Raw genomic sequence first — 14512 nt, forward strand, 5'->3', positions numbered from 1 at the left:
AGTTCTCACTGCTTTACGTGATATTCGGGAGAAATAGCAGATTACGCATCGGAACTGCCTGGGATACAAACGTCATGCGTGTAACTAAACTCTTCAGCCAATAAGGGCAAAGGTGTGTCGTCACGGAGGTCGCAATGCATCTAACCGTAATGCATTGCGTCAGGATCAGAATGCGTTTTTTTTTAAGCCAGCGTTGTAAGCAAGTCCAACGCACCCAATGACCGGACTGGGCTAACAAATTGAAACGCAGACTTAATACAGAGGACTAATGACAACAACCAGAAACAGCTGATCACATGGGGATTCCACACGGGGTTAACGAGGGGGCGTGGCACACGGAAGGAGCGGACGATCGGGGCAGGACAGCGGTAATGTTGGGATAAGATCTTTATCGTTTTGGAAGCCATTAAGAAAAAAATGCTCTTGTTTTATCCTGTTCGTTTTGTGTTTAAATGCTAAAAAACAAAAACAAAAAAAAAACATATTTAGTTGTAATTTTGTGGGGCCGGGAACCAATTAATTGGTTTTCCATTATTTCTTATGGGAAAAATTCGATCAGAACTCGAACTTTTTAGGATTCGATCCGGAGTCCGGAAAGGATTAAGTTCGAGAACCGAGGTACCACTGTATTATGTTAGCATCAAATGCCAGTGGCATTAGCTTGCATAAATTTACATTACAAATCCATTCCATTCAGCTGTCCTGTAACACTTTTATGTAACACTAACACTTTTTTTTACAAAAAAATTTAATTGTAATCCGTTACAGTTACTAGAGAAAAAAGTGTAATTAAATTACAGTTACTTATGGAAATATTCATGATTACAATTTTAGTTACATCATAAGATTGTATGCAAAACCTTGCTAATATCTTTAATACCAGTATTTTTATTGCTTTTCGTGTTTTTCTTATGCAAAACATCCTCCTTAGCTATTTTCCTCCACAGTCGAAAGTTTGAAACTATTCGATGCTTCTGATTGGTTATCCTGTCGCATCTACACTTGCAGCCAATTCTGCTAAATAACTTGCCTGAGCGGTCTGAGTTTCTGTTGCAGGCAACTGCAGACAAGAAAAGGAATGCATTCCATTGCTGGAAATATAAAAAAAAAAAAAAAAAACAGTGCAATGCAGTGCGTGTTTACCGGCTGTAAAGATGTTGTCGACACCTAAACAGTCAATGTCTAACCTAAGGAAACATCTAGAGGTAGGTGCAGCTTATTGTATATAGCTTAGTTATATTAAACAAGGCAGGGAAGACATGCCTACCTTCAGCGTGCCACACCATGCTTCTAAAGTGTAATGCCTGGTACACACTGTGTGATTTCAGCAATCTTATAAAATCATTACCCATCACACTGTGCGATACGGATCCGATAATCTTTGCTATGACAGGTATGCAGACTGTACGGCGACAACACCAACTCAATCATAAGATACGGCGCATAGGACAACAAAACAAAATGTAAACACTGACAGCATGCATAAACACTGACAGCATGCGTAAACAACCACAATGAATCGTGAAGTGTGTACGACGCTTTATAAGCCACACTGGAACTTCTGATCCCGTTGACAGAAAATGTGTCGTCCTCCTTCAATATGCTAAGGTTATTGGTAATATGTCTGATATGATGCTATGTCGTATTGAGTTTTGAAAATATATTTTTATAGCTTTTTATATATATTTTTTTTATTCACGCAGGACAGACACAGAACAAATGGTCTAGGTGCGGAAAGACTCAGGAGTGATTATCGCCAAAATAAGAAACAAAAACCCACTTATCCAACACAACCCAATTCTAACTTAACTAAGTGTAAAACCAAACAACAAGTGATACTCCTTACTCCCTATCCAAAAACAGTCACAAAAACTTCCAAACAAAACCGGCAATCACTCCCTAAGCACCAAACAATCACACAAAACATACACACAGCAAAGCGTCAATGTTTGAGGGGCGCGCGAAGACGTAAACCAAAAAACAAGCAAAAGATCGATAACCAGAAAAGCAAGCAAAACCGGGCGAAAGTACAAAAAGGGGTAAGGCAAAGAATCGTAAATCAAGGAAATCAAAAGTCATACACAAATATCCAAACCAAGAAAGCAATCCAACAATAATCAAGTAATGAGCTAAGCTAGCGAAGCGTCTCTCTGTCCGGCTCCGGACGGAAGTGATGGGGTCGAGTAGGAATCGAAGGCGGGGCCCGGAGGTGGGGGTGGAGCCAGGGCAGGTCTAGCGGGCACGGTCGTGGGCGGAGTTCGGACGTGGAGGCGGGGTAAAAACAACGGCACGTAACACTAACTAGCTAACCCCCTGGGCGATGCAGCCTTACCACTCTGCTAATCCATTTTATTTTACAGTGCTGCGAAGACACTGTTTTAGGCTACTCCGTGATTTGCGATTGAGAAATTGATTTAAACGGAGTAAGTGATTACACAATCAGCTGAAATTTCATATCCTGTCTGATGCAACTACTGTTCAGATCATTAGTAAAATGGAACCGTTTATTTTCGCAAGTATATAAAATGTTTGTATCATAATGTAATCCTGAAACGTCACGGAGTGGTCAAATCACTCATAGTTTATCTTGTTTTGACTCCCAAAAAGTTTATATTATGAACACACATTAGAATTTAATAACTATAGGCTGAGTTTTAACATTTTTTTTTTTGACATTTTAGGTATATTTTATGTAACATTAATGTTATGACGTTATACTAAGGGAATCTGGGTTTTCACTGAGTATGAAGCGAGGATCTATTCTTACCCGTTGTTTAAAATCATTATTAATTCCACACGGGGTTAACGAGGGGGCGTGGCACACATGTTTGGTATTAAATTGATTAATTATAATCATGTTAATTCATGTATTGAAAGGAGTCAGTGTTTAGTACTGCTGTAAGGCAAACACTGCCAGGTTACAAAATTTCAAAATGGTTAACAGTTGAGAATATTCATTCATAATTTAGAAAAGTAATCAAAAAGTAATCAAATGTAATTAGTTACATTACTTTCATATAGTAATTGAAATAGTTACACTACTATTACATTTTAAATAGAGTAACTTGTAATTATAACGAATTACATTTCCAAAGTAATCTTCCCAACACTGCATACTATTTATAATGAATGTTAATAATGAATGTATAGAATATGTCATTTTTCCCTTCAGGTGATCCATACATATCGACTCACATCAGCAGCATCTCCATGCATTTCTACCCATCAGACAGTGGTGACGCAACCAGCTCAATTTAGTCACGCTTTTGGCCCTGTTAATAAATAGGGCCATGTCAGTGTGGGTACGACTCGCATAATTTACAACGGAAAACCAGCTTTAGACACCAGGTTGAGTCAGCAGCTGTAATAAATGTCCCTTTGACTTTAGCGGGCTTGTGAATTTGTCCCCGTCCAGTGGGCAATTTTTCCTAATGTCCAATGTGAGATTTTTTTGGACTATCTAGTATTTGTTCTTACCTGTTAACATGAGCTATGAATGGAAAATGAGTTCAGATTAAACTTCCTATTAAAACACAAGCGTACCCAGCTTCCCTGTTCACTCATATTATTGTCCCATCTTAAATAGAACAGTTCTTGTGTGCAGTGCAGACAAATTTTACACTGTGTTCAGAAATAAGTATTTTACTTGCTGAATTTGAAAATGTGTACGTCAAACAATTGACAAGTGTAGTAGTTCATAGTTTCACTTTTTATGCAATTATCCATAAAAGTATTAGATTTACTAATCAGTTGATTAATCAGTATCATTTACCTGGATGACATTACTGATTCCTTTTCTATCTTATTCTTTGTTTATTTTTGTTTTATCCCACTTTGAGTTACATCCCATTTTATAACCTGTCTAACAGTAACTTCCCTGTTTACTAAGAAGCAGATGATATCAGCTGACACCAGTTCCTCCATTTCACAATGGTATAATGGAATTATACTTTTGCAGAGCTAATCTCAGGTCACAACCCACAAGAGATGTGCACTGACTGACACAGCGAGACGGCTCTCACACCCAGCAACCAGAGACTCCCACTCACCTGATAAGCTGACAGACGCGTTTTTGCCAATTTTGCTCCTGAGCAAAGGACCTCCAATGAAAAATGCCAAGTAATACTGTTTTAAGACAACTAAGTTTTAGTACTTAATGTGAACCTTTATTTATTTGTTTTACTTTTTCCCTCTTTCTCTTTCTGTCATGTAAGAGCAAAATAGGCCTATGTCCTGAAAATACATTAGGATTTCAAGAACAACATCTTCTGGGTTTTTTTTCTGAGTATAAAGGATATCAAGGACCAAATTATCTACCTACCTAACTAATGATAAAAGCACTAACAATCAATAATAAACTAATACACACATTCAAAAGCAATGAACATGAAATAAATGACAATCCCATACTCTGAAGCAAGAGCAGACGTGCACTACCATAAAGTCTTGCTATAATTTCTTTTTCAAGTTATACAGTTACACAGCTATCCTCTTTGGTTTGCTCCTATCACCACTCACTTTCTTAGGGACCATGATTACTGTATCACTAAATGTATTGTAGATAAAGCACAAAAAATTAACACCGAACATATGAACACAGCTTTCGCACCTTGAACTCAGTTGAGAGGTACCACAAGACTGAGAGCGATTCAGAGCCATAACCGTCCCGGTAGGTCAGTTTGCCTTTGTGTCAGGCCAGAAGAGACGTGTCTTAATCCGTTCAAGTTTTAGCAGGTGTGTTTTGTTTTGTCCTGTTTTGTGCAGCTTGACCGACCTGTTTGAGGAACTAAATGATAGAGCTGAACATGTCTCGACCCATACAAGTTTTAGCAGGAACGGTCCAGTTCCAAGATTTTGGTCTAGGTACAACTAGAAAAAAAAATCCAACAGCCCCGTTCAGCGTCCACGTTGGTCAAGTTAGGAGGCATTCAAGTTCTGAGGTTCTACTGTAAAATAATTTTACCTTAATAATGCAGCTTTCATTCTAGAGTTGCATCCATATTGCATTCTTATTGTTTGCTGACTGTTCAACTTATTTAAACATTAAACTGTAAAAAAAACTTTTCAAACTTTAAAAAAGAGTTTTACCTTCCAGTATTATTAATCTTCCTCCCTACTTAGACATTAAACTAGGAATATATAAAACAGTCAATCATTTGACAGTTAAAGATCACCACTTTGTTATAGATTAAAACCATTATGACAGTGAATGACCTACTATTTTTTTGTTATTTAAAATTATTTTCCTCGATTAAGCTGATAGACTTGTCAGTTAGCATAGTTTCATTACTCACAAACCTATACCCGAATAGCTTCATAGCTGAACCACAGACCTGCTGCACAATTTTGGCCAATTTGAATGGAATGCTGAATCTCCATTTCTCCACGTGCTCCGCTGAGTTTTTCTGTGTTGAGTACACACCCCTGGCTTCCTTTGAAGCTTGGGTATTTTTAAGGATCCATTGTTTCACTTGAGGAGTGAACGGAATCCCAGTAAACCCGTACATCTCTGCTGCTTTCTGCATGGGGTATCTGGCTATGTCCTCATAGCGCACCAGCATGTACCGTCGTTGGAGCCAATCTGGCTGTTTTAAGCCCAGCTCAGCAGACGCCCTGATTTCATCACAGTTTGCTTTTAACTTTTTTAGTTCCACGTCATGGAGGGACACTCCTGTGTTCACTGCCCATTTCTTCCAGTTCTTGTACTTAGCAGAGAAAGCTACCATCCTCGAGGCCAGGACAGCACGTGGGTCACGCACCAACTGGATAAACTTCACATCTAGGGAGGGGTTCTCCACAAGTGGCCGCAAGTTTCCCAGCTGACGCACCCGAACTGTCTTGATGGCCCGGTACTCCTTCTGGTGGCATGACTTAGATGCCAGTGTAAGGTTTAACGGCCCACAAAGTCTGGTATTACAGGGATACCTCTCAACCACCTGCTTGACGAATGGGGAGCACACCGGTTTCTCACACAGGGATTTGCTGGACTCCCTACGGAACAGAGTGGTGGTGATGTGATTTTTCGGATGGGGTTGAATGAAACTCTCCAGCAGGGTAAAATCACACAACAACAGCTCTTGGAGTACATCTCGGTGGGCTTTAGCTAAAGCAGATTGATTAGTTTGTCCAGTCTTTAACATCAACATTGTATCCACGTGCCATAGTGGTTCATACAAGTAGAACATGTTCTTGCCTTGCTGGTTGAAAAACTGGCCAACAAACGAAGAGCCAGTCCTAGTGGAGGCCATCAGGATGATGTGCTTCTTCCCACGCTGTAGATTGTCCATCTTTTTGGTGTAATTATCAAGACGTCTCTTTAGGTGTTTGAATTCTGAGTCCAGTTTGCTAAGGGAGGCATAGGACCCATGTTGTTTAAGCAGGGCAAGTCTTGAAAAATTGGATGGCTCTGGGATTCGGGGAATCTGCCTTCGTGTGAGCTTATCGGAGACCCTGATAACACAAATACCATAGTTAGAGGACTTCATGAACAGACTTCCCACAGACAGTTTTATAAATGCGCTGCCTGAGTTCATTTGCTGGCTAAAAAAGGCAGTAGTCTGTTTGTCATACTAATGGACCTAGAAGCAAAATATCAGTCACAGAGATGGATTTACCTTGAAATAATGTTGTTTTGTTTTTCAATGATGACAAATGCTGCTATGAAAACCAGGGATATTGTATATTTGAACCTCATTGTTGTAATATCTTGATCTTTGCAAGGGTTACTGCTTCCTCAGATTCTGTTCTTTGTGTTTCATTCTGCAACACTCATTTGTCATTAATCTTGATTTTGCAACAAAAAAATAGATGAATAGAATTTAATACACATGTCTGAACATCAGGCAACTAACATTTCCAGCATATTGTAAAAAATAGGACCTAGTGACCTCATGAGAAATACTGGATTATGACATTTTTTGTTTTATCCTCTGAGGGGCTGTGCTCTACTTTGAAAACAATAGAATGGTCTAGTAAAAGTAGACAGTACTTGAAACGATTTAATTGTTGTAATCCTGTTTACTAGGGCTGCATTGTGATGGAAGTTTCAATGCAACCATGCAGTCATCACCTGTATGTGACCTGTACTGAGGATTTCACCAATTTACCCACAAAGACCCCCCTCTTCACCTTCTAACATACGTTTGAATGACAATACTTAAGTGTGTGTTGTGCAGCCTTATTGCTTAGCTGGATGACTCAACTGGCCCCTAAAAAATGTACTATATTCATCCCCTGTGAGTTCTATTGTTATCGCTGTGCGGCATTTCAAGAACATTCCAGTCGCATTTTCTCACGACATTCAGAAACTGCTCTAATTCAGTGAGAGAGAAGAATGAAACACCCATTTAACGAATGAGATCATGTGAGGAAGGCATTTCGGTCGTATAAACGAATACTAAAACAGAACCTAAGAGTTAATGGAAAACTCAAGACAGAGAAAGGCATTCGAGATCTGAATCCAGAATTTGATGAGATGGTCAACTCCCCCCCCCCCGAAATTTGACACCTGTTAGCTCCTTACAGAACTTCTCTATGCGTGAGGAGGATATCAGCCATCTGCTTCTCCATTTTCTCAGTGAAAAGAGGTCGGCACAGAGGTCAGTGCCTGTTTACCTTGGGAGCAGAATTTTCCCTGTGCAATATCAAGTGCCTTTGCTGTTTCATAAGGAAATTTAGGCTTTTTATTTGCCAGGAAAACCAATTCAAACTTTTTTTTTTTTTAACTAACAAAAATGCTTTGTTGTGTTAAGTATTTTCTCGCACTTAGTTTAGGAGTAATAATAACATAAAAAAACAATATAATGAGAAGCAGAATCAACTTCTGTGTTCACCGAGTACATGGAGTACCACAAGTAAACAGAGCAAACTTTGCCACAAATAAAGATTTAAAAATGAGTTATCATGAATATCATGAAAAATAATTCAGATCTATCATTGAAAATTCACATTTGAAACCTAAGATTCTAAAATTCTTAGGATCAATTTGAGGGTGAGACTTCATTAAGAACTTGTTTAAGATCTGTTTTAGAATTAAATTATAACAATTATAATTCCTCAGGTGGAATAAGGGTTCATCTTTTCAGTAAACTAATTTTTATCAACCATACATAGAAGCCAAAACAAAGAAACATCAGTCTGTTTTCTTTTCTTTTGAGATGCATTTGTAATTCAAACAAGGACAATCAAAATCTTACAAAATACTAGTACAAAATTAAAAGATTGCTTTGACGATTGTTAGCATGTTACGCAAATGTATAAAAACAAATGAAAAATGCCCACAGAAAATAACAATGGGAGTTTCCTATTTACCAAACATTGGTCCCTCTTGATCGAGTTAGATTCAGTGTCTGACAATGTTATCTGTGAGACGCCTTTTTCTAAATGCTGTCATCCAAGCAGAGAAGATTCCAAAGAAGGCTCCTGTCACCTGATGGTAAGCTCATATTTATTTACTCTCTTGGCATTCCTAAACTGGTTTCAGGAATTTAATATACACAAATAGCACCGAAGCAGCATCATCACAGACTAAGCCATGGCTTATACAGAAATATTAAGTTCCTGACCTGCCTAACAATGTTTTTTTGTGGGTGGTCCAATCCATTGTTAATAATGCCATTTCTTCCTCTTTTTAATGGCACATTTAAAAACAATAGGAGTTGTGCTTTCACCTGTTTCCTTCTGGCTGGCGATGCAGGACCATTAGGACCACGACCAACAGGATCAGAGACAGTTTTTTCCCACAAGCCATCACTGCACTGAACACACACATACAACATACACCACCTCCACACAAGGACAATGTGCAATCATTTTTATTATACTATGCTATATTATACTATATACTAATATATTATAATACAATACTTAACACTGTGTGTAATTCCATTACCATTGTATCACTGTTTACTACCTACCTACTACCTACGGTCTGTTATACTACTGTCTATTGCAGAAAGCTGTTTGTATGCAAACGTAATGTCTCCACTTTAGAAGTGGCCACTGCAATTTCGTGGTACAAGTAGCATCTGTGTTCCAGTATGATGACAGTAAAGGCTTTCTAGTCTATTCTATCTATCCAACCATCCATCCATCCATTGTCCAACCCGCTTATCCTACTGGGTCGCGGGGGGTCCGGAACCTATCCCGGAAGCAACAGGCACGAGGCAGGGAACAACCCGGGATGGGGGGCCAGCCCATCGCAGGTATTCTATCTATTTCCAGTTTAAAAAGAATTAACAAATACTATACTATATATATCTTAGAACATATTTGAAAATGACATGAAAATTGTTGTTTTTGATCCCTCAGAATGCTAACAGTTCACTCTGTTTCCCAGCACATGCCTTCTGCTAGTCAGAGGTCATATTAAGTTCGTGACTTTGTTGCTGGCAAAGAATGCTGTCAGGCTAACAGTGCTGTCTCACCCCAAAACCATAATCGCCGCCCGCATCACATATTACATCATGTCTGTCACAGTGGTTCATTTTCACTTTTATTCTCATCATCATTTTTATGGTGAACCAGTTTTTATCTTCATCTACTTAAACCAGTGGTCTTTTTTTGGCTACAGTATACTTATACAACCATAGGATTTGGGGTTCGAATCCCTCTTCTGGTGATAGTGTGTTCTGTGATGGATCACTATTCTGCCAGGGTGTCCTCTGCATAGTATCCTGTGCTTCCTGCGTATTATTACGCTGGATAGACAATTATGAAAGACAGCTGAATAGTATCTTAGCTGGTAGGTGTGACTATGATAAGCAGTTTCTGTGTCACAGATTTCATTTGACAAAATATCAGACTGGAACAATCGCAGAACCTGGAGCCAGGCAGTTGTTTGGATTAGCTCCGAAGACCTTTCCAGTCAGTAGGCAAGCACAGACTATCCCATGAGACACACCTGAAGCTGCTGAATGCATTCAAAGAACAGACGTGGTTGGAGAGATTACTTTGATTCAAAGCCTAGTGTAGTCTATATTATGTCTCTTATTCCTGCACGTAATGAAATGTTCTGATATAAAGGAGAATGCAAATTAAAAACATGATAGTTCATTCTTTCTAGAGGAAGTACACTATATGGTCAGATGTATGTGAACACCAACATTTCAGTCCAAAACCAAGGGAAGTAATACGAAGGTGACCAGCCCATTGTTGCTTAAAGAGCCTCTTCACTTATGGGAAAGCATTCCATTAGATGCTAGAATGTTGCTTATGGGATTTGCTGCTATTCAGGCTAGGTTTTGAGGTTGGGTTGTTAGTTCCCTTTCCGTGCGTTTGCGTAATCGACCACTTCACACCTGAACTTCCTCCCAGACATTTTGACCGTCGCAGTCACTTCGCTTGTGGTTGACCAAGACAGCATTAGTGGGGCAGAAATGTAGCAAACTGACTGATTGGACAGTGGCATCCTACAATGGTGTCAAGTAGAAGGTCACAACCACCCATTCTGCTGATAAAGTTTGTTACAGGAGATTGTGTGACAGTGTGTTCAATTACGTTTCAGCAATGGGTGTGGCTTTATTAGGCCACTACTCTAATTAAAATGGGCATCCGCATACTTTTGGCCATATAGGGTATATATTTTGCTGCCTATTTAGGGTAGTTTATGGTAATTTTTATATGGAATCGCTATAGTTTATATGTCATTGTTTTTTGTTATATCTAACTCTTACCATAAGGGGTTATGATCCAAAAATTTACAGATGAATTGAGTTTAAATTAATACCAATACAGATGGCTTTCAGTATATCTCAATGATGTCTTCAGGGAAGTGTGGAGCAGAGGTTTAGAATTATGGCAGAAGAATCCAAAGTAGAGATAGTGTGAGATGGACCAAACCAACATCTGTCATAGGAGGGGAGAGTCAGGTGACATTCTGTATTGAATATGCCTACTTATCCTTCTTATCCCAGTCTATAGTGTACTCTGGTAAATTCTGGTTTCTTCTGGAGGGGTGACGCAGTGGGTACCCTGCACAGTTGTCTCACATCTCCAGGGCTGGAGGCTGAAATCCTGCCTCTGCTCTCTGTGCAGGTTCTCCTCACATTGCACAGTTTCCCCCAGATATTCCAGTTTCTTCCTGCCACCCAAAGACTTGAAGTTAGGTGAAGTGGTGTCTGTAAATAGCCTGTAGTGTGTGATCGTTTGTGTGTATGTGTGCCCTGCGCTGGGCTGGCACCCTGTCCAGGGTATACCCCTGCCATGTGCCCTCTGCTGCCTGGGAAAGGCTCCAGGCCCTCATGTGACTCACTCCATGATAAGTGGCCGGAAGATAGATGGGTAGGTGGTTTGTTTTGGTCCCAGCATCTGGACCAGAAAATTCTTGGCTCTCGTGCCAAGTAAGGTAAAAAAAAAAAAAACAACAGCTGTTTTTTTTTGGAAGTTTTGTTTATAACAACTCGGAAAAGTTTTCTTTAGAAATATAAATGTTAAATTAATCATTTTCACTGGATGTCTGGTATTCAAATAAACAAGGAACCATAGCTCTCAAACATTTAGTAAAGATAATCTGTTTCGTCATTGGAGACTTGAAAGTGTACCAATGCGGAAGACTGATAAACTGTATTTCTGTCATATACGGAAATGTACAAACCCAGAATGTCGGCGGGAGAAATTTGCTATTGCATGACTTTTGAACCCATCACAAAACACTTTTTTAAAGGGAACGAAGACAATTGGCTTGTAAAAAAATGATCATCTACACACTGAATCAGTGCCTCATCCTGCATGCATGACTATAAATAAACCGCCGCAGTGAGTAGGAGAAATTCATAACCCATTCTTTATGGGCAAGAAAACCACCAAACCACAGCAAAAGGTCTTTATCTGCCTCATTTTCCCAGGCTGCTAAATCAAAGCAGTTTAAATTTTTTGAATAGTTGTTATTTTCGCCAAGCAGATCTTTCCACATACTTTCCACATACCACATACTTCACTGCTTTGATGAATAAGAAACTTCACATTTTAGCATATCGAATACTTCATTTTAAAAGCTGGCCGATGGTATTATTCATTGTCACTAACATGTGATCAACATGCCCTTTAATAACATATAAAAAAGATAATTTAATAACTCATAATAACCACTGTGTGGCACAATACTTTAGATTTAAACATCCTGTCCCCTTGTAAGTCATAAACCAGACTTGCAAGCTACAGGAAATCCTTACTGGCCTGTAACAATTTATGACAATGTAACCTAGAGTGTGTTTAAAGTATCCGTAACATATTAAAATATTATCCCAGTTTTGATGGGTAATTGTATATTTTCATAAACTGTCCAGAGGTGATGCCATTTTCTGGTTATCTGGCTTTGATAATTACAATGACACTTTCTTTAATCTACACATTTTCTATTCTATCGCTAGCCAATAGCTTCTCAGAAGAATGTTTAGAGTGGGTCTGGGCAATTATTTTCTGTGAAGGGCCAAATTTGAGCTTCACTGTCAACAGTGGTCATTTATAATGATTATTTTCATGCCTCATGAAAGCTACAATAATAGACCTGTTAGATTTAACTTTATTAATAATTCAAAGAAACATTTCTTAGCAAAAATCTCCCTAAACCTTGGTATACGAAACCAGCACCGTAACGGATCACACAGAGGTCCAGTTGTGGAGTGATTCATAGTGACGTGTTCTCCCAATAGCCAGGGCTGAATTTGTCATGGGATGCATGTGAACACCACCCCCGTCACCCTGTGAGAAAAAAAGCGACAAAAACCATTCCCTTTGAAAATATACCACCCAGCATCCCACTATCCTGTGTGGTTTCACTCACATAAACGTAAACCTACCAACTGTATCAGGGGTACAAAACCAGGGAACTCCAGTCTACACTCAGACCTAAACACAACTTATTTGGTCTCATAACACCTCTCAAGGAACTAGCAGATTAAAAGGGTATTTAAAGCAGGTATATGTGTCTTCACAAATCTGGACAAATCTGATCGACACATTGTTACTACAGTGAAAATTATCGAAGAAAGTTGAGTTGTGCTGGAACCTGACATTGCTCCTCCAGGCCGTAGTTCTCCCAGTCCACCAGGCATTGACGTTGTCCTTGGCAACGTCGGGCTTCCAGAATGGTATGGATGGAGTGTACGAGCTTGCTGCTGACAAGGAGCAGGGTCTGCAGTAGACTACACATGACAGGCTTTAGAAGGGAGACATGGACAGTGCTGGGTTTCCATAAGTCATAGGGTCCATGTGACACAGAATTCTGAAGGGACCAAAGTTTTTTTCAAAAGTATAGCTTTCTGCAAATGTACATGGCTAGACTCCCAAATCAAACCTCAGAACAAAACCTCCTCCAGAACAACTCAGCACTGGTACATCTGTGCCTCTCCCGGATCAAGTGGGGGAGATACTATGTGACTCATTAACTGTTAACTAGAGAGGTGTGCGTGAGAGAATTCTGGCCTGATTGAGAGACACTTTGTTCATCCATTGGACTGGGCTTTGTCTTAAAGCAGTGGTTCAGAATGGGGGGCACTGGCCACTAGGAGGCCTCAACAAGGACTGAGGAGGGGCGCACAATTTATCTGAAAAACATTAAAAAAAAATATGACCTTGCTAATGCTAGACCTGGGCAGGAGGCTGTTTCAAGGGTCTATTCAGTTACGTGTACATTTAAAGCTTGTCAGGCTTCTGATTTTAGAACCATTTGTTTTTTTTTGTTCATGAACATTGACCTTCTGTTTTGGGAGCAATTTCATAAACTGAGAAAGAAAGAGTGCTGGTGGACGCAGTGGAGTGAAACCTTGTTTGAGTCAAAATAAATTACATTCTTTGGCAGTGTGACCAAATTAAAATATGTTTCAGTTAATCAACATTGGCAATTTTTGTTATGATTGAAGAATGCATACAAGGGAAACAATATCATAACTTGTGCAGGGCAGCGCAAACATGTTTTCCAGGACACAGGGGGGTCCTTGGAAAAATAAAAGTTGAGAATCACTCTTACGGAGTCATGTTCAGACCCCTGCAGTTCATGTGCTGGCTCACTCAACCCGCTCCCAGAGGCAAGGATCTGGAACTTGAGTACATAATCAGCTACTGGGTTTACATAGTTGATCCCCCATTACTTCCGGCTGCAGGGCTGTTAAATACACTCTGAAAATAGTCAAAGAACTGGTACTCAGAGGAGAGAACAGGGTCTCTACTGGTGCGAAAGAGCTGTTGCCCAATCGAAGGCTCTACCAGTCAGCAGTGAGATAACAAAGCGTATTTTATCGATGTCGGTGCTCAACCTCCCAGGATTATTCTCGATGTACAGGGAGCACTGCAACAGGAATCCCTTATAACAATGATTCTCAACCCGGTCCTCAGGGATCATGTTTTTGCTTCCTCCCAGCTCCTAGCCAGACACACTTTTGTTCTATGGGAGGGAGCAACAATGTGGACTGTCTGCGGGCCCCCGAGGACCAGGTTGGAAAACACTGCTCAGTCGCCTTGTACCACGCCCGAACGCGATTGTCCCCCATCACCCGCTGGTCTGCGCTAACATTAC

The 14512-nt window shown here is 39.8% G+C and overlaps 1 protein-coding gene across 2 annotated transcripts; it reads right to left on the bottom strand.

Annotated features, from left to right (window-relative positions):
- Positions 1–1273: 1273 nt before the first annotated feature.
- LOC111841954 (carbohydrate sulfotransferase 3-like) lies at positions 1274–8525 on the bottom strand. Of its 2 annotated transcripts, XM_072703884.1 has the most exons (3): positions 8311–8525; positions 6615–6783; positions 1274–6450 (listed from the first exon to the last, which is right to left on the bottom strand). In XM_072703884.1, exons 2-3 carry the CDS (start codon positions 6692–6694, stop codon positions 5229–5231), a joined length of 1302 nt encoding a protein of 433 aa, XP_072559985.1. In that variant the 5' UTR covers positions 6695–6783; positions 8311–8525; the 3' UTR covers positions 1274–5228. The 2 variants fall into 2 exon arrangements, with proteins under 2 accessions (XP_072559985.1, XP_072559986.1); XM_072703885.1 differs by lacking the exon at positions 6615–6783.
- Positions 8526–14512: the final 5987 nt, after the last annotated feature.

Source organism: Paramormyrops kingsleyae, chromosome 20 (assembly GCF_048594095.1).
Source record: "Paramormyrops kingsleyae isolate MSU_618 chromosome 20, PKINGS_0.4, whole genome shotgun sequence".
Taxonomy (NCBI): Eukaryota; Metazoa; Chordata; class Actinopteri; order Osteoglossiformes; family Mormyridae; genus Paramormyrops; species Paramormyrops kingsleyae.